At 40.5% G+C, this 24,717-nt stretch overlaps 1 protein-coding gene across 2 annotated transcripts in view; it reads right to left on the bottom strand.

Annotated features, from left to right (window-relative positions):
- Positions 1 to 667: 667 nt before the first annotated feature.
- AFG3L2 (AFG3 like matrix AAA peptidase subunit 2) overlaps positions 668 to 24,717 on the bottom strand; it is a 41,406-nt gene continuing 17,356 nt past the window's right edge. For both annotated transcript variants that reach the window (XM_061595014.1, XM_061595004.1), the window contains 12 exons: positions 22,230 to 22,304; positions 19,218 to 19,342; positions 17,933 to 18,206; positions 15,572 to 15,709; positions 11,794 to 11,947; positions 10,248 to 10,355; positions 9,926 to 10,051; positions 9,113 to 9,223; positions 8,717 to 8,832; positions 4,064 to 4,264; positions 2,220 to 2,414; positions 668 to 1,601 (listed from right to left, as the gene is read on the bottom strand). In XM_061595014.1, the coding sequence (XP_061450998.1) occupies positions 1,359 to 1,601; positions 2,220 to 2,414; positions 4,064 to 4,264; positions 8,717 to 8,832; positions 9,113 to 9,223; positions 9,926 to 10,051; positions 10,248 to 10,355; positions 11,794 to 11,947; positions 15,572 to 15,709; positions 17,933 to 18,206; positions 19,218 to 19,342; positions 22,230 to 22,304 (1,866 nt within the window). In that variant the 3' untranslated portion in view covers positions 668 to 1,358. The remainder of the gene's footprint in view (positions 1,602 to 2,219; positions 2,415 to 4,063; positions 4,265 to 8,716; positions 8,833 to 9,112; positions 9,224 to 9,925; positions 10,052 to 10,247; positions 10,356 to 11,793; positions 11,948 to 15,571; positions 15,710 to 17,932; positions 18,207 to 19,217; positions 19,343 to 22,229; positions 22,305 to 24,717) is intronic.

The raw sequence follows: 24,717 nt of genomic DNA, 5'->3' as shown, positions 1-24,717 counted from the left end.
AACATCTGGCCTAAGTTAATCCAGTACAAGCATCTAAGCTTGTTCAGCACAGATATTTCTTGTCCTTGAGGTATGCAGGAAGTTCCTGCATCTTTGCATGAATGGCTTCTGCTGTAATATCCTGTTTTATCTCAGAGCAACAAAACTTAGTATGGCTTCTCCCTGGTCTCTGGTGATTCCAGGTTTATCCTGAATTCTGACTTCAATGGCTAATGTGGAAATAATTCCAAGTCTCTGAAAAGTTATGTCCTCTGAGCCTTTCACCAAATAGCAGACGTAGATAACCTTACATCTATAGGTCATTTATAGCTATTTAGGTGTAGATCTATATTTAATCTACATTTAAATTTGAGGTTCCATTTATCTTTTAAATTTTGTATATTGTATATATTTATCGTTGTAAGCCATTTTGAGACCTAGACGGGGAAAATTGAGATATAATTAAAAAAAATTAAGATGAGAAAGATACCCCAAATCTACCACAAATCCAGCAGCTTGTCCTTGGGAGAACCAGCCTCCTCTGAAAAAGCATATGTAACATTAACCCTACATTTTTACATTTATTAAATTTATTCATAGCCTCTGGAGAATTTGTTGGCAAAGTCCCATGTGCCCATTTTATTCAACATTTCCAAACTGTCTTTACAAAATACAATAGAATCATATGTTCAATATTTTACAACTGCCTGTAGAAAAAAACTTTATTAAAGCAGCAATAATATAGTTTTGATTTTACACATTATTGTAGCCACTGACCCAAAACTCAAATGGAAAAGCTCTTTAGCAGGTTTCCAGTTCCACGACTGAGACCTATACAGTTTTGTTTTACAAACGGCAAGGCAGAGGAATAAATTTAAATAGGTGGATGACAAGCAGATGTTTCTGCACAACAGAAGTGTTGTCATAAATTATCTTTACTCCTGGTAAACATGCAAGAAATGCACTGCTGGCACTAACAACTTGCATTTGATTGAGGTGACTTAAAGACAGACAGGTTCTTCCCAGTTATCCCTGACAGAATGCTAATGCAGGTCATCTTAAATACATTTGGTAATGGGTGAGAGTTGCACTACTCAGATATGGATCTAAAAAGTTGAAAAAGCCAGAAGGAGGCTCAGTATAGATCCATAAACTGCAAGATCTCAGGTTTTCTGTCAGGGGTTTTAGGAAGCAGCATCTAATAGAATCTCAGTACTCCTCTATAAAAACAACAAACCCCTCCCTGGCTCCACCACAGCTGCAGGCCTGCTGACTTCTAGCACGGGATTCTTGAAGACTAGACTCTGAAATGTTTCCCCATTTTCTTTCAGCGTGCAACACAAACTCTGTGCCAGTTTATACAATGTCATATTTCCACACTAAAAAGGCTTGTCTCCTGTAATCTGTCTGGCAATCTGCTCATCTGTTGTCTCCTCTTTGTTCTTCTCGGGATCTTTGTTCCAATCTTTAAGGCCTTCTGGAAGTGAAGTGTCTTCATCTAAGCTGCCTGTGCCTTCGACAAATTCTTCGTAGGTAGATTTTTCAGCAAATGGTCTGGGGCCAAGCATTTCAATCATATCACTCTTATCCAAAACCTCCTTCTCTAGGAGTCTTAAAGCAACCTGAAACAATATGTACACATCACACAATATGTATGGAGGGCAAAGAATGTGTATTGGCTTTCTTGCCTGACAAACAAAATGGTAACATTTCATTGCGAAGAGCTGTGGCTAATAGAATCAAAAGCAATGTATTACCAACAGCTACTATAAATATAACCTCCAGACTTTTTCTAATGCTAGAGTCTGGTCAAACATGCACTGAATACCAGCCATTAAAGAAGCTCATTACTACAATGTATTTTCTTTGTACAGGATATGCATTACACCACTGCATCCTGGTTTCAAGTTTCCTAAGTGTCAATAGCACACATTTTGCTCTTTGGGCAAGGGTTGTCCCATTCCTTTTACTGTTTTAGGGAAGGGTCCACACATGCATACCCACTGCATGAACAGGGAAACTCTAGCTTAAGCAGAGTAAAATGTGAATACCAGAGCTTTTGGACTGAGATTATGGCTGTTATTCCTGTGTAAATCTGATAAAGGGCAAATAAGAACATAATTAGTAGAAGTCCTGCTACATCACTAACATATGTACTGTATATAAAACAGTGTTTCAATAATACATTGATCTAACCACTTTGCAACCATTTCTATAAGAGTAAACAAATGAACATGTACCTTTTCCACCTCCTCCTTCTTCTCAGTTAGGAGAGATAGTGTTCGCTCGTAAGCTGTATTAATAAGCACTCGGACCTCTTCATCTATCAATCTTGCAGTTGCCTCACTGTATGGTTTTTCTAATACCATGTCTCCTTGGCGAGGAAGGTCAAATGAAATTTGCCCAACTTTTTCATTCATTCCAAACTGAACAATCTGAGGATGAATAACACGAGTATATTGGTACAAGTGTTAAAGCGTTTTAGTCAAGAATGATACATTTCTGGAAAGAACTTATTCCAGCTATACTTGTCTTAGCAGCCAAAACAAACAGGGGTCCTCCAGATGTTCTGGGACTTAAACTCCCATCATTCCCCACAACTGGCTACAGTGGATAAAGCTGATGGGAGTTTGAGTCCAATGTCATCTGAACGGGCACAGGTTGCCCAGCCTTGCTCTACAGCCTTGCCAAAGTTAACTCTTGACAATCATATTTATTCCTGTTAACAGCCCATGATTTCTTACTGGGCAAGGTTAATTTTCACTTTTAAATATGGTCATTACTAATCACACAGCTATTAGAAATCTATTGAATCAATAATCTGGTTCTTTAAGTATTTATTAAATATTATGCATTCAATAAGAGCATTCAGGCATTAAATTAATTGTAGTACGAATGGTAAAGCATTTTGTGCAATACAAAAAGGCAGGACTTGCATGTTATTGATGCCTGCTAATTTATTTTTTCCCATGAAGAAATGGTGCTTCAATGCCAGATTTTGGAAAAAAAGCAAGGCCCCCCAACAAACCTTTAATATAAGTCAAATTTCATAAGTACAGTAGGGCCGGACTCATATGGCAGGTTAGGTTCCAGACCCCCGCCGAAAAGTGAAAACTGCCAAAAAGCAGATCAGGTGTAGTGCGGGGGTCGGGAACCTAACCAGCTGATCGCACCAGAGGAGGAGAAGATCAGATCTTCCCCTCCTTGGGCGCAATCAGCTTGAGCGGGGTCTGATCACGCCAGAAGAGATCAGCTGTAGCACGCTACAGTTGATCTTCCCCTCCTCTAGGGTGATCAGCTCGAGCGCGGGAGTCTGATCGCGTCAGAAGAGAAGATCAGCTGTAGCAGCTGATCAGCTGGAGTGCGGGGAGCTCCAGCCCTCCCTTCAGCTGATCACCCCACTGGCGCCGTATTAGCGGAATGCCAGAAGTGGGGCCCTACTGTATTTTTTGTGGATTTGTGGCATGACTAATGTATAAAGCATATAAAACAATACCCCCAAAAGTAGAAACAATAATCTTGTAGAGTAGTTTCAGTTCTTTTTGTTAGGATCTGAAGTTCAAAATCAACCGTAACAGATGCAACTGTGTCTTACAGAAAGTTAGGATATGTGGTCATTACAATTCCAATTTATGCAAAATAATAATAATAATAATAATAATAAAAAAAATTTAATACATGCAATAACAAACACTAAATTCGTACATATAAAGTTTTTAAAGAGACAGGAAGAAAGAGACAGAAAGAGTATCTCCTGAATCAAAAGTGCCTAAGTCTTTAGTCCATACTCATGAATGAATACATACATTGCTGCTATAGTGCTTTTTATATAAACTGCTGGTACTCTTGCTTGTAGGCTTTCAATCTGTATCTCAATGGAGCATAACATACGCATCTTGCTCCACTGAGATACAGATTTAAAGCCTACAAGCAAGAGTACCAGCAGTTTATATAAAAAGCACTATAGCAGCAATGTATGTATTCATTCATGAGTATGGACTAAAGACTTAGGCACTTTTGATTCAGGAGTAGTTTCAGTTCTACAAATACAGAGTTGCTGAAAAGCTGCACAGAAAATACAAACCTGAGCATATGCACTCTGAGTAACTTTCCTGAGATCATCTTGGGCTCCTGTTGTAATTCTTCCAAAGAAGATTTGTTCTGACACTCGGCCGCCCAGAGTCATGCACATTCTATCAAGCAGCTGCTCTTTAGTATATAGATACTGCTCTTTTGGCAAATACTGAGCATAACCCAATCCTTTACCACGAGGAATAATAGATACCTTGTGGCAGAGAGGAAAAAAGAATTAACTTAAATAATATACATACAATTAATGTTTATTCTAGCAAGAATATATGCAAATAAGAATTAGCTAGTGGTATTTTATTTATTAATTAAATTTATTAGTCACTTTTCTTCATAAAATGAACCTAAAGCAAGGAACAATAAAAAGATTAAAACCAACCTAAAACTAATACAACTAAAAAGTTTAAAAATGCAATAATGGATAAGACGGTGGAAGAACTCACCCCCTAAAAGAGGTTACAATGTCAGATTCCCTCCAAAAACCCTCCAAAAATTAAGAGCCGAATGCCTGGGAGAAGAGGAATGTTTTTTCCTGGTACCTAAAGACAGATAATAATGGTGGCAGGATAATAATGGTGGCTCTCTGGGGAGAGTGTTCCACTGAGCAACCACTGAGAAGGCCCATTCTCAATTCGCCACCCTCTGCACCTCCCATAGAGCGGGCACACAAAGATGGGCCTCAGATGCTGAACACAGGATCTGGGGTGGTTCATGTGGGGAGAGGCACCCTTGAAGTATTGGGGTCCTGAACCATATAAGGCTTTACAGGTCAAAACCAGCACTTTGAATGGAGCCTGGAAACTAATTAACAGCCAGTGCAGTTGTGCCAAAATTGGTGTTATGTGCTCAAACCGTCTTGCCCTGGTGAGCAATCTGGCTGCTGAATTCTGCACCAGCTGCAGTTTCTGAACTGTCTGCAAAAGCAGCCCCATGTATAACTTGAGCCTTAGGCAACAGTAATGGATCCAGAAGTACCCCCAAGCTCCTTGTACCCACCTGCTCCTTCAGAGGGAGTGTAACCCCATCAAGAGCAGGCCACATTCCCTCCATCCGGTCTAGGGAACCACCCACTAACAGCGCCTCAGTCTTGTGTAGACTGAGCTTCAGTTTATTGGCTCTCATCCAGTCCAATACTGAGGCAAGACATCAGTCTAGCACATCTACTGCTGCACCTGGAGATGTAAAGGACAGATATAGAGTTGTGTCCCATCAGCATATTGCTGACAACGTACTCCACATCTCTGGATGACCCCATTCAGTGGTTTCATGTAGATGTTAAATATCATGGCGGATAAAATCAAATCCTGAGGAATCCCGCACTGAAGGCTCCACAGGGCCAAACAATACTTCCCAAGTACTGCCCTCTGAGTGCGACCATCAAAGTAGGATTGGAACCACTGCAAAGCAGTGCCATCCCCCCAACTTGGACAGCCACTCCAGAAGAATAGCATGGTTGATGGTATCGAGAGCCGCTGAGAGATCAAGGAGGATTAATAGGGATACATTCCTCCTATCTCTTTCAACACAGGTCATCATACAGGGCAACCACAGCAGTTTCTGTGCCAAAACTGGGTCTAAACCCCAACTGCAGGATCTAGAAAATTGGTTTCATCCAAGAGAACCTGTATCTGGCCTGCAACCACATGCTCCAGTGGAAGCCGCAAATTTGATTGAACTAGGGAAGAAACTTTGTCAGTCATGTTCTAAAAGATGCCTTTTACAGGAGGACATGAAATGCTTCTGGAATCATGCCACAGATGGTTGACTTGAACTATCATCAGTGCAAAGGTATTACAGAAATGGCTGGGGAGGGTACCAAGTAAACAGAACTCCTCTGCTTGGAAATTAAATAAAAAATAATAATCTTGCTTTTCCCCAGATGGCTGAGAAGGAAGCAAAAACTCTACCATGTAGTTTAAAGCAGTGGCAGCAGCTGGTACAGAAGTGAAGTGTAGCAGCCATGCTGTCGTCTGCTTCCTTAGCTGTTGCTCAGAGAAGCAGGATACACTTTTCTCCTTAGCGTCCGGGAGAGAGCAGGCTGAAGCTAGCTTTTAATCATGTATAAAGTTTTTTGACTGTCCTTATATGGTTTTCAGGTGCTGAATCTGAGTCCAAAGAGTGCCACTCTCTAAACCTTGGGGAAATTTCACAATATTACATTTAAACCTGAGAAAATGTGTATAATCGAAACAGCAGGCCAGAACTGGACTATCTACACAACTGATCAACAACTTTATAAAGTTGTGGTCATTTTAACTTGGGTACAGCGGCTATTGTTTAATAATGTCTTACTGACGCTGGGAGGCATGCACATGCTAATGTCCTTCGTTGGTTGTGCTGGTACACTAATGAATGGTAACAGACTAGAGGACCTTCTAAAGTGTGCATTTTCCAGGGTACCAAAGATACTTTTAGGACATAAGTTTCTTTAAAACATGAGAGCCCTTAGGATAGTCACAGAAGAAATATTGCGGGGAATTATCAGTGACCTCCCAGATGACACATCTATGAATGATATGGTGGAACTGATGGATAAGAAGTCTAAAAGTAGTCAGACTTCAAAACTGTGGGTTGGCTGCTTTCTGGAGCCTGCTTTTATTATGATGAATTTCATCTGTGCCAAGAGAGAATGTGACTGGTTATTGCATTTATTTGCAGTACAGTAAATGCTCCAAAACTCCCATCATGCATGTAGTGACAGATAGTATGAGAAAAGTCCATCACACCTGTGATGAGGAAGTACGCCTGGCGCCGACTCTGCTCTCCTTCCGGCGCCAGGTCAAAACCTTCCTATTCTCTGAAGCATTTTAAGTTACACTGATTTAATTTTAAAAATGTTTATTGTGTTGGATTGTTGCTTGTATTTTAGTATTGTTTTGTTATTTATTGTATTTTTATGCTGTTTTATGTTCACCGCCCAGAGAGCTATTGCTAGTCGGGCGGTATATAAATTTAATAAATAATAAATAATAATAATAATAAAAGTGTCAAAGCTCCTACACAAAAGGAACAACAGGAAGCAAATTCCAGGCAATACCAACTCTCTCTGGCATCTCCTCTACCAAAAAGAGAAGTGGTACAGACTGATTTTAACTGGTCCATAACTATCATCAGTGGAAGTTAGTGTTAGGTTATGGGGGGTCATCGACAACACAGGAGGAAGCTGACTTAATATTGTGTACACAGCAATGCAGGAGGCGGCAAATGCCTCAGATCATCCAATACAAGTAAGGTGTGATGACACTGGTATCTTGCTGCTGGTAGCATACCACACATATTAACACCGATTACAAGGGAAGAATGTTGTGCGTCCAAATCAGTTATTGACATTAAATGATGTTGTCACAGCTCACAACCTATATATATATGCTAGTTTCCCATGCTCTAACTGGTTGTGACACAACCCTTATCTCTTGCTGGGATTGGTAAAGGCCTGTGCTAAACTTTCTCCAAAAGTTTAAAGGGACCCTTTAAAGCTGTTGATGACCCCACTTCAGAAGAAACAGTCATAATGAAACAGTGAGACACCTTTGTTGCTGAGCTATACAGAAGGCTTGTCTGCTTGTTTGTTGAAGAAGCACGTGGCTGACAAAACAGTAACAAATATGCCAACACTTTCTAAGTTGCCTCCAATACCTGGTGCACTGCAGCAACGCTCTAAAGCAACGCTATAAATGAGCACACCTCCAAGCAGCACGAAAGAAGTCTGCCCATCTAATTAGTTCACCTCTAATGGACCCTCTGGATTTTGGGTAGGAGATTTTGTCAACTACAACAAAGGAGTACACACCCTGCAAGCTGCCATGAGGTACACCTCTAGCAGCTTACACGGTACTGAATCGTATCAGATGTTCATGCACCAAAGGTTGTAGTCAAGCATGTGGGTGCAGTAAAGTCCAATTAAAGTGTATAAAATTCTGCACTTGCCAAGGTGAACGCAGCAATGGAATTATACAAGATAATTTGGCCAATAGCGAGGAAGATATTTGTACTGATACTGAAAATTAATAATGGAAATAACCATAGTAATTTAATTCTTAAATTTAGTAATAAAATTCCTTCTAATGCTTAAAAGTATCATCTAAAATTGTAAATGCTGTTTTTAATTTGAATTCTGCATTTTTATTTGAAGGTGATTCATGATTCAGAAGTCATCCCACTCTACCCTCTTTAAGCAGTGGCTGAAGGATCCACTGAAACTCACATTTTTTTTCTAATCTGAAAATGAAAATCTTTTCATATCTGCCAAAGAATCAGACAACCCTACCTCAGGTTAATAAGCCTTTTGCCTGCACATATAGACCCTCTGCAGTGCAAGCAACCATTCCCAGAAACCTCTAATTAACCAATGTTTTCTATTTTGTCCAAACTGGGATGCTATGGTTATCAGCCTCAGAGCAAGCCAGGATACAAAACCAACTTGAAACTATGTTTTAATATCCTGATTTATTCCAAAGCTACTAGCCAAGGTTCCTGGTTTAGATGAACTAGAAAACAATGGTTAAAGACTTGGGTTCAATTACTCATGTTGTGAAGCAAGGAGCAAAGGTACAGGCAAAAGCCTGGTTTGTATCTCATCATATTAAACAAAGATCTGGTTGTACAAATGTGATCACTGTATAGCAAGAGTCTTGTTAAGTCAGCATACCTTCAGAAGTGGATCAGCATGTTCCAGAAACCATCCAGCAACTGCGTGGCCAGCTTCATGATATGCTACTGTCTTTTTCTCCTCTGGTTGCAATACTTGTGTCTTCTTTTCCAACCCTTTGATTAAACACACACACACACAAACTTTACTACTGAGATCTGCATTTCCCAATTGGTGAACCAATGAGTGGCCTATGATAGCCCCTTAGCGCCTACTGAAAACTTTTAGGTAGATATAGCAGCAGCTCCTTAAAACGGTGCTTTCCTTCCCACCACAGCAAAGGCAGATTGTTGCTATGCAGCAATTTTTCTAAAAGACAAGCAACCCCAAGAGATGACGAAAAGAACTGACAGACAACACGGCTGGAAATGTAACCACAATGTGTTACCCTCTCACCTCCTATCACCCGTTCAATTGCTTGCTCAAAATGCTTTTGGTTTATGGCATCTGAAAGATGTCGTGCAGCAATTAAGGCAGCTTCATTGCATACATTAGCTATGTCTGCACCTAAAAAGAAAGGAACGGATGGACAATAATCATAGTTATTTCAAAATACATTCATCACTTACCACAATGAGCATAGCTAGTTTCCACAAATGAAATGTTACTCACCACTGACTGATTAAAATTCCTAGTTTTTGTTGTTGTAATAGCAACTTAAATGATCTATTAAGAACTATGGATCTGGTTAATGTACTGCCAAAGGAATTTATTAAGCATAATTGCCTAACAGCTAGGATTTGTCAGTTTAAGAAACTTTGTTGTCCAGGATCCAGACAGCTACTTTAGGCATGCCCAGTTGTTTTTTAAATTTGCTTTGAGTGGCAGATTACCATATAATAAACTACTTATCAAACAGCCTTCAGTTCAGAAAAAAATAAAAAAATTTGCCATGTATTGTGGGGTTTTAATTACGAAGTCAACTGATTTCACAGTCTTTCCACATAAAAATCTACTCCTAGTTATCCCAAGCTTTCTTCATTTCAGGAGCGTAATTTAGAGCAGGAGGATGAGTCTTTTTGTTGTTGCTATTGCTAAATAATCAGAAATCCTTGCTGATCTACTGCAAATCACACAGGTCTTCCAGTAGATCTTGATCTACCTTCGGCCCACCTCCCCACCTATTATCACAATTTCCTCATAAAAAGTTGAAAATGACACTTCTTGTATATAAATGTACCGATTACATAGTAATAAAAGATCACCTACCTGAAAATCCAGGAGTAAGTGCTGCAAGTTTTCGTGCTAAATTATCTTTATTCATACTACTATCCAACTTCAGGGGCCTAAGGTGAACTTTGAAAATAGATGCTCTTCCCTTTATATCTGGTGGCCCTTGAACAGTTTAAAGAAAAAAGCAATTCACTTTAAAATTGCCTGGTATTTTTCAAATGCGTTTTATTAATCTCAGTGACTGCAGTTAAAACCAGTTTTTTAGCCAATATCTCCTCCCAGTTTAACCTGCTCTCATATTTTTAGATTGACATCTTTATGAGGTCAAAGTTGTTTACCAAGGTAGGAAGTAGCTTACCAATGAAGATCTGTCTATCAAAACGTCCTGGCCTCATAAGTGCAGGGTCTAGGATATCTGGTCTGTTAGTTCCTGCCAAAATAACTACATTTGTTGTGGTATTAAAACCTGTGAACAGAATAAAACCAAAACATTAAGTATTCAGTAGTGCAAACACTATTAGCATATACATGATTTTTCAAAAAAGCCTTTATGAATCCTATGCATGGTACTCTGGAAATGTTCTAGCGATCAGAGTACTGGCTGTTCTGCCTTCTATCTAGCACTTAATCTGGATTAGTTAGCTTTGTTTCATGTACCCTTGGATGTACCTGTGTAAAATTTCACTGAGTAGATGAAGAGAATTAGATCACGTTAAAGAATGAAACTGTTACAATATAATCTATGTAATACAAGTATTTACAATTCACAGGCCCAGATACTTTCAAAATCCTGAGCCAACACGACTACTGCCTACAACATTCCTTGTATGGTCGATATTAGCCAATGAAATGGGAAACAAGTCAAAAAACAGTACCCAACTAAGTCATACTAAGAGGAGACAGAGGAAAATCAATAGGCAAGTTAGTCATGGCAGAGTCTACGGGTTGTTTCCCCCAAGCCCCTGGAGCAGATTTTAGAGGGTGCACAGGGGGCTGCAGCGGGGAGAAGAAAGGGAAGTCCTATTCAGCAAGCAGAAGTCTGTTTCACTTACACAATGGCAATGTTGGATACAACCCTTACTGCACAATTCTATACAAGACTGTGCTGGGACCATCAAGGGGCAAGCATTTCCACCTGCCTTGCCCCACCCCTCTGCCTGGGCCTTATCAGGAGGAGCTGCAGGCTGAGAGGTGCTGCTGCAGGGATGAGACTGTGCTGGGACCATCAAGGGGCATGCTTTTCCACCTGCTTTGCTCCCCACCCCTGCTCTTAGTGATGTTTTTCTGGGGACTGCCCTTTACCAGGAAGATGAATACTTTTGGTTTACTGCTCCTGTTTTTTTAGAGATGTTAGGACTTTGTTAGTTTGATTTTTTTTTTTGCAAATTGTATTGTTTTTATTTGTATTTTGTATTTGTATTTTTATTTGTGTGCAAGCCGCCTTGGGGGCCTATTTGGCCGAAAGGCGGCCTAGAAATAAAACGTAACATAACATAACATACAAGTCTACCTAGAAGTAAGTCCCATTCCCTTCAATGGTACTTGCTCCCAACTGAGTATCTATAAGACTGCAACCTTACTTGCTCAAACCGAAATCTGTATCAAAGGCGACTATTTCTACTCAGAAGCTGCTTTTGTATTAGGTGTCAAATGTTGTAATGCCAAAAAAATATGGGCAAGGACATAAAATAGTACTAATTGTTCTAACCACCACCTGCCAAACTTCCCTTCTTTAGAATGCGTTTTCCCTTCATTTGACATAATTATTCACTACAACTTTTGGTTGTGTCCCCAAGCAGCTTACTTAGTACCAGTAGGAGCTGGAATTTGTTTAAAAATTTAGTGTTACTTTAATACATAGGGCGGTGGGATCAACCAAAAGATTTAAGAAACTGCATAGTTACCATCCATTTCTACTAGTAGCTGATTCAGTGTATTTTCTTGTTCACTTTGCCCTCCAAAGTTACCCCGTCCTCTCTTCCTTCCCACTGCATCTATTTCATCAATGAAGAGAATGCAAGGGGCATTTTTACGAGCCAGAACAAATAAATCACGAACCTTTACAAGGAAACAGAAGGTACTTTCAATCATGTAAAAACACACAGCTTGTTCTCTTTCAACACTACTGAATACACCACACAGATAGTATTTTTGTCATCAAAATAGATATTCAACTTTATAATCATTTGTCAGTCTGTCAGGAAGATTATATTGCAGCTAAGTTATTAAAGAAACTGAAAGCTTGTATTTTAAAAGCTGCAGAAAGCAAACTCTGGAAAAATATTCAGAGCAATTTTTTTTATTTCTACATAAGTACTTAAAATAAATGTTTTCTGCTAGAAGAGCCAGCAATGTCCTATGTGCAAGAGCTGAACTTGGATCAAGAAGAACTTGGTTCAAGTCCCATTTCTGCCTCAGAGCCAAGACTACTTAAAATAGGACAAGTTTCCAACATAACTCTGCAGGGAAATGTGCCCAACCTTCATGCACGCTGCCATATGTGATGATTATGCAATGTCCATTCTGCTTTGTCTCTATGCAGTGGGAAGCTGCATTTGTTTTTCCATGTAACTCTACATATACAAAGTTAGCGCAATATTTTCTATATGAATGGCCTATCTATACAACATTCATTATGTTTGAAGTGGCGTGCATTGTAATCACCTTCGGCAAGTGCTATGGATGATATCCAACTAAGTCACATCAGCAGACCCACTGAAATCAATGGACTCAAGTCAGTCGTGACTAATTTAAGTGCACCAATTTCAAATGGGTTTACTCTGAGAGTATCACCCTGTATCTCATCCTCAAGCAGGCCATTTTATGGATGGTGAACTAACAGCGACCTACTTTACAGGATAATGTAAAAAAGGCAAAATCTTAGCAAATTCAGTAACATTGTGATGTTGCCACTTTAGAAATACCAAAACAATGTATGTTCTTTTGGTAAGAATGGAATACCATATTTTGATAAAGTTCATAAAGAACTGAGAGAATAACAAAAATTGCTTAAAACTAAAACCTGCTGTAAAACTCCATATGGACTGCCTCTCACCACACTATTAACAAAGGCGACTTATGGTCTATGCAGCTCTGTAAGTTGGTGCCAAGGTATTATGATCCTCTTAATATCTCTTCAATATAAATCAATACACATAGAATAGCCATCTTATACCAAGTTACTTCACAATATAGAGGCCTATGAAAGAGTAACAATGTATTTCATTATTCAAGAAAATATATAATACTCCAAACACAAAGATATATTCACTATTCAGATACTAATAGTGCAATCCTGTACATATTTATGTGGAAGAATAAACAGTGTTCAGATGGGACTTACTCCTAGGAGAGTGTGTACAGGGTTGCAAACTGACTTTATTTTATCTCGTCCTCTCTCAGGACAGCAGTGCTATGAATTGACATGTTAGGGAGCAAAGAAATAAGGACAATGGAGTACTCATTCCACTGTTAATGCAAAAGGAAAGGGAACACGAGAGTAGCAACAAATTGATACAGCAGCAGAACACTGGGAAAACTAGGAGAACCCATCCATGGGAGCAGGGCCAGCACCAGCCTGCCCCTGGTGTGCGGCTCCTGCCTGTTCCACCTATCTCTCTCCTGTCTTCTGCTGCTGTGTGCACTGCACGTGCAGGGCTGCCATCAACCAAGATGGCAGCAGAGGCTTCTCTAAGAGGCTGATGCCCCCACCGCCATCTTGGTTGGTTGCACGCATGAGCGGTGCGGTACATGTGTGCATCAGCCCCTTAAAGAAGCCTCTGCCGCCATCTTGGTCGATGGAAACCCTGCGCATGCAGCGCATCAGCAGCAGGAGACAGGAGAGAGGTAGGCAGAGCAAGCGAACAGGCGGGTGGCCTGGAAGCTCCCTCCCCACGATCCGCGGCAGGGACTCTGCCGTGGATCACAGAAGGGGAGCACTACTCTCTCATCCTAACAAAGGGCCCTTCAGGGGCCCCTGTGGGCAGCAGGGGCCCTCAGCCAGGGCCCAACCTGGCCACCCTTTGGTGCTGGCCCCGCATGGGAGAATGGAGCAGGAAGCCTAGGTATAATGCTAATGTGTAAAATTATGACATTTAAAGAAATGTGGACAGACAGGACTAAAACTGCCACCATATTATTTATTAGAAAGATGACATTTTGCTGGATATTGGAATAGAAACAAACTAGATATTGTCTCAATTACTGATGCTGTATTACAATTAATTTAAGCTGTATAGCAGGAGATGTGTTCTTCATCTCTTCTGATACCAATTCAGGTCCTCCTGTGCTCCTGTTACACAGACTAAACTACACAACCTTCACAAAAGAGAGCTTTCAGTGGACTTGGGGATAATCCTGGGGTTTGTAAATCCTCAGAAAATTGTGATGTGTGGGGGTGGGGGTAGTAAAGGGATGAGAGAGGAAAGAACCTAAAAAATAGCTCCATAAGAATTTAAAAGCAGGGATGAGAGAGAAGGGCAAAGAATACAACCAGATTGGGGAGGGAATGGAGTGGCAGAAGAGAGGCAACAGAAAAGACACACACACACAGTCACATACATACATAAGAAGGAACCACCACATTATTTAGATAAGCTCTTTTAAAATGTCCTCAGGTATGGAGTATGAACTACCCATATATATCACTCTATCCATCCCCTATGCCCATTGAAAAACATGCTCAAATCAGGCTAATTAGGACTGAGTGTGCTCAATAGGCACAGAACACTTCCAACTGGTTGGGAGGGGGAAATCTGAGAGTCTGTGCATGTGAGGGAGAATAGAACTAAATAGCTGAGATCCTGAACAGAAGCGTTCCATGTTGCAACATTTTGTTGTATGCCTCCACTTGTTTATATTTGACTTCTGTCGCTCTCCTCTTTTTTTCTAATCATATCCCGCCCCCAGCCAATATTTTAAAAGGTGGCAACGTAAGTTCCAACCACCCCTCAGATTGCTCTATCCCTAACCTTGACCTTGTGTAGTCCCAGAAGAACAGAGCTCTATTCAACCGTCAGGGCTCAATAATAAAAGGTAAGCGCATTGCAGCTTGTCCCAACTGCACTGCTGTGGAGATTTTTGTTAATGGTTCACTTAGGCATGAGAGGCCTGTTAGCAAAACATATTTCTAGAACAGCATTTATTATTCAGTCAGTGTGAAAATAATCTTTTAAAGTAACTCTTCAGTGGGGTTCCACACTGCATAATCACCATTCTGCAAAGTTTTTCTATTGTAACAAACTTTTCTCCCAATACACTTTTAAACTTACATTTTCTTTGAACAAAAAGTAGTTTCCCCCCCCCCTCCTTACATCAGTAATTTGGAGACCACTTCAGTATTTTGTGTTATTGTGGATGATAACTCTAATCTTCAGGCAACAATCATCAAGTTTAGAATACTATACCTTGCTCTTGTAGGGTTTTTTTTTTTTTTTAAAGCAAATAACTGTGGTCCAAAATACAGTCAAAGGAACACAGCTCTGAAGCAATAAGACTTCCTAGAAACTGAGAGAGGTATCTGATAGTTATTAATTCAAATAGCTTCCTGTCATCTAATTAAGAAGAACTGCAATCTTGATAGTTACTGAAGTTTAGTGAGTTATCGAGTTTTTGGTCTACCAACCTTGACAGTATCCTTTTAAAAACTAACATGGCAATAACAGAGCAAGGCCAAAGACTTACTCTAGCAGGGCCCACACCAACGAACATCTCTAAGAACTCAGACCCATTAACCGTAATGAAAGGGACGCTGGCCTCTCCAGCTGTTGCTTTAGCTAGAAGAGTTTTCCCTGTGCCTGGCGGTCCTGTCAGAATAGCTCCCTGAAAGGAGTGAAGCACAGGAGAGAAAGGGTAAATATTACTAAACAATAAAAGCGGTGCAAATAGATATGAATGTGCCTCATAAATTTCTTCATAAGATTACAGTTCATGTCATGTATATTGGTTAATACATTTAGAACCGTGTTTCAAGGCAGTGTAAAAACACGCAATCTCCTACCTCCCCCCATCATTCTGAATTATCTTCAAGAGATTTTATTCTGAAATGTGCCAATTCTGCATATGGCAATTTAAACGTCAAAAAAACCAGTATTTTGAATGAGGGTGCAAACTGGTATATGGCTAAAATAACCATTATTTAATGATGATCACACAATACAATCAGTTTGGTAAGTCCACAGACATTTTATCCACTCTTTATTACAATCCACAAGGAAAATATACTCTAACCTACTTTTTGGCTCTTTTCTAATTAAGTTGTTTAAAAAAAGTTGTACAAATAGTTTTAGCTTGCAGGTAAATCTGTGGGTAAGAAAGAACAGAGTCCTCATTTTACTGCAAGGGAAGCACAGAGGTCAAGTGAATTTCGTAAGATTGCTAATGGAAGACTCAAAGCATATTTGAAAGGAGTTCTTATGATTCCACAAGCTTTTTTAAAAAAAAATCTGATGTTTGGTCAGAATGTAGGGAGAATGCAAAGTGTCACTAATTTTTTTTAAATATATTTTATTGATTTCTTCCAGAAAAAAACAAGAACCAATACCTATCAACAATAAATTCCTCTCCCTCCCTATCCCTATTATGAATCTACTTTGTCTTCATAGGATGCTGGAGAAGGGCGACAAAAAAGAACACACTGCAAAATATCAGATTGTTTACACACTGACCCCTCTCCACAGTTGCATATAAGTAGTTGGAGGTTGCATATTATGAGCATCTGCGTAAGTTATAAAATAGGTACCATGTTTCAATAAAGTCATCTTCCTGTTGTGATCCATTTAGAGCTCAGTTCTGTTTTATTTGCTTTTCCATCAGCGCAACTATCCAAAGTTTTTGCCTCCAAGTATGTAAATTAAGGTTGTCCAACTGTTTCCATTGTTGGGCAATCACTAACCTTGCCGCCACTAACAAAAAAGGTGATTAATTCTTTTACAATAAACCTTCTTAGTCATCCAAAAATAAACAAAGCCAACTGTGTAGTGCAGCATATTATTTGGCCTGTAATTAACAACATTTCACTAAAAACTGTTGCACCCTGCGGCATGTCCACCAGATATGATACCAGGATCCCATTTATCCACATCCCCTCCAGCATAGTGGCGAGGCTTGAGTTTATCCTATGGCAGAGTAGAGGTGTGAGGTACCATCTGTGGAGGACTTTGAAAATATTTTCCCTAATTTTTCCGGAGACTGACAAAAAGGATTTTTTAGCCCACATGCTATTCCAGTCAGCCCCTTCAATCTCTAAGCCTAGGTCAGCCTCCCACAATTGTTATAGAGACTGAGAGGTGCCAGTGTAGATGTCACAAAACCCCTTACAAATTATGGATAAGACTCTTTTAGAACTGGCAACCAAGGCTAGAATGAGGTTTTCAAAGGGTCAGAAGCATCACTATATTTGAAATTATCTCAGATTCAAAAGAAGTGATCTCCAGCAAAACTAGCTCAATAAAGCAGGGGTTCCCAAACCGTGGTCTGAAAGCTTCATTCAGGTGGTCTGCGGCATATCTGTAGATTTGTGGTTGAAGATGGGAGATGGCTCACTGAATATTCATGTTGATTTTAATTGTATTTTATTGCTTTTTATTTCTTATATGGCATTGTATAACCATTTTGAATTATATGGAATTACAATTGCTACAACAGGCAGAAAAATCATTACAGTAGGGCCCCACTCATACAGCAGGTTACATTCCAGCCCCCAGCTGAAAAGCGAAAACCGCCGAAAAGTGGGGCCCTACTGTATTCTAGCCGCCACACTCCAGCTGACAGCAATCAGCTGTAGTGTGCGATCAGGTGTAGTGCATGAGCTCCTTGCGCTCCAGTTGATCGCTGTCAACTGGAGCGTGGCGGCTAGAGCTCCCTGTGCTCCAGCTGATCGCCGCGCTGGCACTGCTGTATTAGTGGAACACCAAAAAGCGGGGCCCTACTGTAAATGGTCCACCGCGACCCTCAGCTATTTCTGTTGGCGGAAAAAAGGTTTGGAAAGTATAGCAATAAATAATGAAGTTAGCATAATAAATTTATACTCTTGAGACTTCTTACCTTTGGGATCTTTGCTCCAAGATCCTGATATTGTTTGGGATTCTTCAGAAAGTTAACGAACTCCATTATCTCTAATTTAGCCTCCTCACAGCCAGCTACATCTTTAAACTTCACGTCTATCTCATCCTTTAAGACTTTGGCTGTTGTTTCACCCACACTGAAGAGTCCACCCATGCCCCGTCCCGTTCGGCCAATTCCAGAAGGGCCTCTTCTTAATGTGTATAGCAAAAAGCCAATTATAAGGACGGTTGGAAACATACTCAGAAGAAATGAGCTAAAAATAAAAAGTAGAAGCTAGGAGTTAGCCATTCGTTGTTGCAGAACAAAATGCAGGGTGAAAGGAGACTACAAACAACACATGGTTCATAGGATCATTTTGATACGTAACACAAATGTACACAAAACTTAATTGTGTTAGGAATTCTTTTTCTAGTTCAGGCTAACTTTATTTCTTGTTCTCTCTTACTTTTTCCATACCCTAGTGCAAATGAGAGAAGGTCCTACCTCTTTCCCCATGCACATCCTAAAGGATTTGGGGAGGGGTGCTGGTGAGCGCAACCAGAGCCTGGCTAGTAAACAAGCCAAGACTGTGATGACAAGAAGGGGGAGCAAAGGGAGAGTCCTGAACTATCTAAGGACAACTTGAAGTTCTAACTTGGAATTTTATTCCACGAGAGAACAAAAGATCGGCCAGGTTTTAGGATGTCACTGGTCAGGACCCAAAGAACACTTGTTCTGTGAGCCAAAGGCAATATTAGACTTATTTGAATTCCAGTACCTCATAGCAAACTTAAAAAAAACCCCAATAAAGCCATTTGAGATATTGGCAGCTTGAGTTCATCTGCCTTTTCTCCTAAATGTCAAGACATTCTTTTGATCCAGGCAGTGCAAGCTCCTTGCCTGAAGCTAGTTTTTTGGATGCTGGTTAGTATTTTAAATGTTTAAAACAGAATTTTTAAATGAGAACTAGAAAATAACAATCTATTTACACAGGCATATTACAGTGTGCAATGGCTGTGGAAAGATCTCTGAAAATATTGACAGAACACCAACAGCAGCTGCTGAAACACTCCTATTTGAAGTCTATTTTTGCTCTCAATTAGGATGACTACATTTGCAACATGGGGCCCCATTGACAGAGTCACTCATCACCTTTCAGGGGAAGCTGCTTTTTAAAAATATAGTCTAGTTCAAAAAGCTCAACCTACCAAAACTGCTATTCAGTAATTTTAACAGGTGATATATAATACACTCTTTTATAATTTGGATCATTTAAAACATTTACCCATCACTCTCGGTTGCATATACTACAGGTAACTTGTTCTCTCCTTCTATTCCCATCTCAAGCTGTGCAGTTTCCAAGTTCCGCTCAAAAGTGTCCACACTTCCAATATTAAACCAAACATATTCCTGCAAAAACAAAATTTATGGTTCCTTAGTTTTAGCATTTTAAATTAACTTTAGCCAGACAGATGATAAAGCCTAATTTTACATAATTTTAGATAAATTAAGTTACTTAAGCCCATTTATTGTAATGGGTCTACTCACAGTATGATTAACAATAGATATCACCTATTGTATTATATATTCTTTTCTCAAGCAGATCATCTCCTTTACCCAGTGTAGGTTGGTGCTTCAGGTGCATCCCTTCCTAGAGAGGTCTCGCTCCACTATGGTAACACATGCCCTAGTTCAAGGGTAGCCAATGTGGTGCCCTCCAGATGTTTTGGACTACAACTCCCATCAGCCTCAGCCAGCATGGCCAGCATTTAGAGATGATGGGGAGTTTTAGTCCACAACATCTGGAGATACCACATTGGCTAATCTAGCCTTAATGACATCTAACTAGTAGTGTTTGGTTTTATAGTGATTTTATTGCTTTATTTTATGTATGGCATATTTTTAAGTATACCACTTAGAAATGTGAATCATTAAGTGGTATCTAGATGTCTTCAATCAATCAAACAATCTACCTTTGAAAGAGTCTTTGGACTTGTTCTGTTGTTCCAGAATGGAGCAGCAAAGGTGTTAGTGGGTGCTCACACATGGGATCATATTACACATGTCTTGCAATGCTTACTTTGGTTTCTAATTTCTTTTCAGGCACAATTCCAAATTGTTGGAAATTACTTTTTAAGCCCTAAATGGCCTGGATCTAGGATACTAGAGGGGCTGCCTCATTCTCTGTTGGCCAGCCTGCTTGTTAAGATTGAGTAGGGAAGCCCTGGTGTGTGTGACATCTGTGGTGAAAACACTGTGCATGCAACAAGGATACGGCTTTCTCAGAGGCTATCTCATGAGGTTCAGAGAGCTTCCTTTCCAACTGCTCTCCATCACCTTGTGAAGATGTTTTTGTCAGGCTCTTAATCTGCCAGTTTGAAGTGATCTGAATAAAAGGTTTTGTTCTGTCTGTCAACGCCTCTCTGTTTTTATTATTACTGTATTTTACTACTGTGGTTTTAATTACTGTAAGCAACCTCAAGTAGTAAAGAAAAGTAAGTGTAAATCTTTTATCTATATTTCTTATAACTTGCACTGTTGCAAAGAAGAAAATACAATATGAAGCTTGATAGCTTTCATTATTTTTTAATTATTCATATTTATTAGCCTTTTTGGTTGTAGCATCTCGTACGTGGAATGCTCTCCATGCTGAAGCTTGCCTGATGCTGACACTGATGTCTTTTGGGCATCAGAAGACTTGAAAATTTTTATTTGCCAAGACATTCCAGCATAGGGCTTGGGCATGTACATATACATAAGGGTTCTCATTGCCTTGTCATCCACCTCATCCCCAAGCAACTCACAGTGCCTGTTTCTGAAACTCCCCATGGGCTGTGGATAGCTTGTTGAGCAGCTTCAGAGGCTGCCTTTGGAAAGGGGGCCTATTAAGGCCTGCTAAGCACGTGGAGCTCAACATACAGCCCACTAGGTAAGGGCCTTATCATTCTATCCATTTCTGATTCAAGTCTTGGTTTGCTTTGCTTATGTAGTGCTACCACCTAACACACAAGAGGAAGATATCAACAGTTACCCTGAGCTTTGCAGAAACTACCCTAAGGGGAGAAGTTCCCCCACAACTTCATGAGGATTCAATGGCTACATAACCTGACTGAAAGAAAAGGACTGAAAAGAGAGTGGGAGGAGAAAGAAATTGAGAGACTGGAAAGGAAGGAGGGACACAGACACACACATATATAACTGATTGAGAAACCATCTCATTGGCTGGATGGGTAATTTCTGGGTTCGCACTGAAACCATTTTTCAATGTTCTAAGGAATTAATATGAGGGCTGCCCATAGAAATCAACAGAGAAATCCAAGATTTTAAGGTAGTCAGGACTGAGCATGAGTGTCTCCATGCCATTCCTTCCCCCCACCCCAACTCAAAATGGAGAGAGAAAAACTTCCAAAGCGGGCATGGATTGGGGGCAGCAGAATGGATTGGAGCAGCTGAAACCCTGAACAGAAGCACTCCAGATTATAACATCATGTTACTGGGCCCCACTTGTCCTTACATATTTTCTGGTTGAGACACCACAGTTTATGGATAAATGCAAAGTATAAAAATAGACAGAAAGTCACATTTGATCTACTGATTAAGTGACTGCTGTTGACTTCAGTTTTCCTTGGAGGTTTCCCCAGACTATTGTTGTGCAAGTTGTGTAAAATGAGACTAGAAAGGAAACCCCTTGGGGGCAACATTTTAATTTTGAAATGCTTAAGTTACAGGTCTGTTTTAAAAACAAGCACAGGCTGATGCTTTGCGTTTGGAGATAAAACCAGCCATATTACATAATAAGACAAAAGGTCACCAACACTGCCATCTAGAGAGAAGCTTCTGCAACTTTCTTCAAAAGTTGTGACTAAACACCCAGTACATCTTTTGAAACCCTATTAGTACAAAGACTTTTCTCTGCACTCTGAAGTTCTAACAGTTGTCTGTTAAAACTTGCAGAATTATAATCAGAAACTGCTCAAACACAAGATTTTAAAAGGTAAATTAGAAAATATAGCAAAAGCAAAAATCCCATGAGAACACAGTTACCCAGCTTGTACACCACATGCTGCATCTTCAAGTTAAAAGCATGTGGACATCACTTTACCTACAAGAACACAGGCCCTAGCCCTGGCACATCAAATAACATAAACAGATTTATATTAAATGCTCTTTAAAAAAATGTTTACAAACATAAAGGATTCAGCCAATGAACTAAGGGGCTGAATCCTTTATGTTTGTAAACATTTCTTTGTGAACATTTCACTGTAATGAATTAAGTCAACTAAAAAATTCGATTTACCACATCAATAGGAGACTTCCCTGGGGTAAAGACCACTTTGACATAGCGCTTGTTCATCACTACTAGCTTGTCCACCTATGAAAACACAAAAGTCAGGTAAAACAAAGAGTCTTTCTCTGTCTAGAGGTGCCAACAATGGGACCAGAGACTTTCTGTACGTAAAGCATGTGCCCTGCCACTGAGCTACAGCCCTTCCCTTATGCTGTATAAACACAATCCCATGAGATGCAAGTGTATTGAAACCGCCGAGAGCAAGGGCTTGAGGAAAGTTCCAAACTTTGCTACAGGCCTGGCTCAAGACAGTTTTAGCTCCACAGCTCTTTTTCAAGGGCAGGTTCCACAAACATCAGGCTAACACTGGCCGGCTGCCACTACCTTGAGCTCACCACAAAGCTCGGAAGACTGGAGGAAAGCAGAGTCTTGCCTCCACTTGCACCTGAGGCTTGAATAAGGAAATGATGCTGTTGCTGCTGTTTATTTCCTTCTCCAAAGCTTCCTGCAAGAGAAAACTTTGCTTCTCCTCTGCTCCCTCTAGCAAGCATGAAGGTTAAAAGGGAAAGGTGGAGTCCTGTTTCGTGTTGCCATCCATGGCTTGGATTAGAAAAAAACCACAGGAGAGAAAACTTTGTTGATGGGGTCTTGACCTCAGTCACAGGAAAGAAACAGGCAAAGAACTGCCTTCTGTTGATTTTCTTATCCAAACTGTAGTGTGAGTGCCCTGCCCCCTCTTTCCCCTGATGAGCAGGAAAGTTCAGGGACATACCCACATTGCAATTCTTTCCTGAGAATTGAACATTGGTCACTTACTGTGAAGGGTCTTTTTTTGGCAGACGAAGCCCACATAAGGTTATCAGCCTCCTCTAGCCCAGGCAGGAAATCTCTCTTGTTAATTTGAATAATGCTCCTCCTCCTATCCCTCTCAGCAGCATCTCCTCAGTTTCCCTTCTGGCCCAGCCCTGTGGACCTGTGGATAAAACCTGAGAAAAACATCAACACAGAACCGGGCCCTGACTGAAAAAAAAAGAATAGCGTAACATGTAACCTAATAGGAAGAACCTATGCACTGACAGAGTGAGCAGATGAGCACAGGGTGAAGCGTGGCTATGTGGGCTTCGTCTGCCAGAAAAAGACCCTTCACGGTAAGTGACCAAAGTTCCATTTTCCTGGCAGTCTCACCCACACAAGGACCTACCAGAGCTTAAGTCCATTTGGGGTGGGAACTTGCAGCTCCGCTCACTATGAAGGTAGTATTGATTGAAGGACACTGCATCCAAAGGCCACTTCAGCAGAACCATAAGTGTCCACTTTATAGTGTGTCTAGTGAATGTAGATGGTACTGCCCAGCTTTCTGTAGCTTTCTGCAATGCTGGTGTTGATGGCTAAAGCTACAGAAGTCGCTGCTGCCTGGTGGAATGAACTGTAATGTGATCAGAAGCCCTAAGCAGTTGGGATTCATAAGCTAATGCAATACAGGCTCTGATCCATTTGGCAATGGTTGCTGATTGGGCCTTTTTTCCAATGGTGCAGGCAGGGAAGGAAACAAACAGACTAGTGGTCAACTTAAATGCCTTGGTGCATTTAATGTAAATTTTAAGTGCCTGCCTCAGACCCAAATTTGTGCCATAACTTTTCAGATGAAAGTGATGGGGGGAAAAGAAAGGAAGGATCAGTTCCTCAGAGCTCTGAAAGGTAGAACTGACTTTAGGGATATAAGGAGGGTCTGTCCTGAATATTACTTTGTCTGTATGAAAAATGCAGAGATCACCCTAGATGGACAGAGCACGGAGTTCTGCCACTCTCCTGGCTGCAATAATAGCCACCAAAACCGCTACTTTGAAAGGTAGTAATCTCAGTGACACAGAGACCAGTGGTTCAAAAGGAGATTTAGTATGGGCGTTGAGCACTTGTTTAGGTTCCATGAAGAAAACCTATGAATCATAGGTGGACAAAGTAGAGTTGCCCCTTGTAAAAAATGTTTAACATGTGGGTGGCCTGAGAGCACCACTCATCCAGGCCTGGAACAAGCTGATGACAGAGTTGTTACTGGATGCTTTAATGTATTGAGCTTAAGCCCTTTGTCTAAGCCATCCTTTAAAAGATGTATAGTGACTGGAATCTCCAGCATCTTAAAGTCCATGGGTTTTTTTTCTTTTCTTTTTGCACCAACTGAGAAAAGCTTTGCATGTCGCCTCACAAATCCTGTTAGTGGAAGCCTGTCTGGATGCCAGCATAGTGACTATGCCTGCTGGTACTAGTCTTACCTAGCAGATAATCTGCTGCTCAATCTCCATGTGGCTTGGTCGAGCCATCCAGGATCTGGATGTTTGTTGGGACGCTGCATGAGAAGATCTGTGGAGAGGCAGTGTGGTAGTGGAGAATGCTAGATGTAGGACTTCAGACAACCATGGCCTCCTGGGCTATTGAGGGCCCAGAATGATCTCTGCCTGTTCTAGTCTAACCCCTTGAAGTACCTTCGCAAGGACAGGAT

This window comes from Rhineura floridana, chromosome 1 (assembly GCF_030035675.1).
Source record: "Rhineura floridana isolate rRhiFlo1 chromosome 1, rRhiFlo1.hap2, whole genome shotgun sequence".
In the NCBI taxonomy this organism is placed as follows: domain Eukaryota; kingdom Metazoa; phylum Chordata; class Lepidosauria; order Squamata; family Rhineuridae; genus Rhineura; species Rhineura floridana.
Note: the sequence above shows the minus strand (reverse complement) of the source record. Positions and strands in the feature narration are given on the sequence as shown.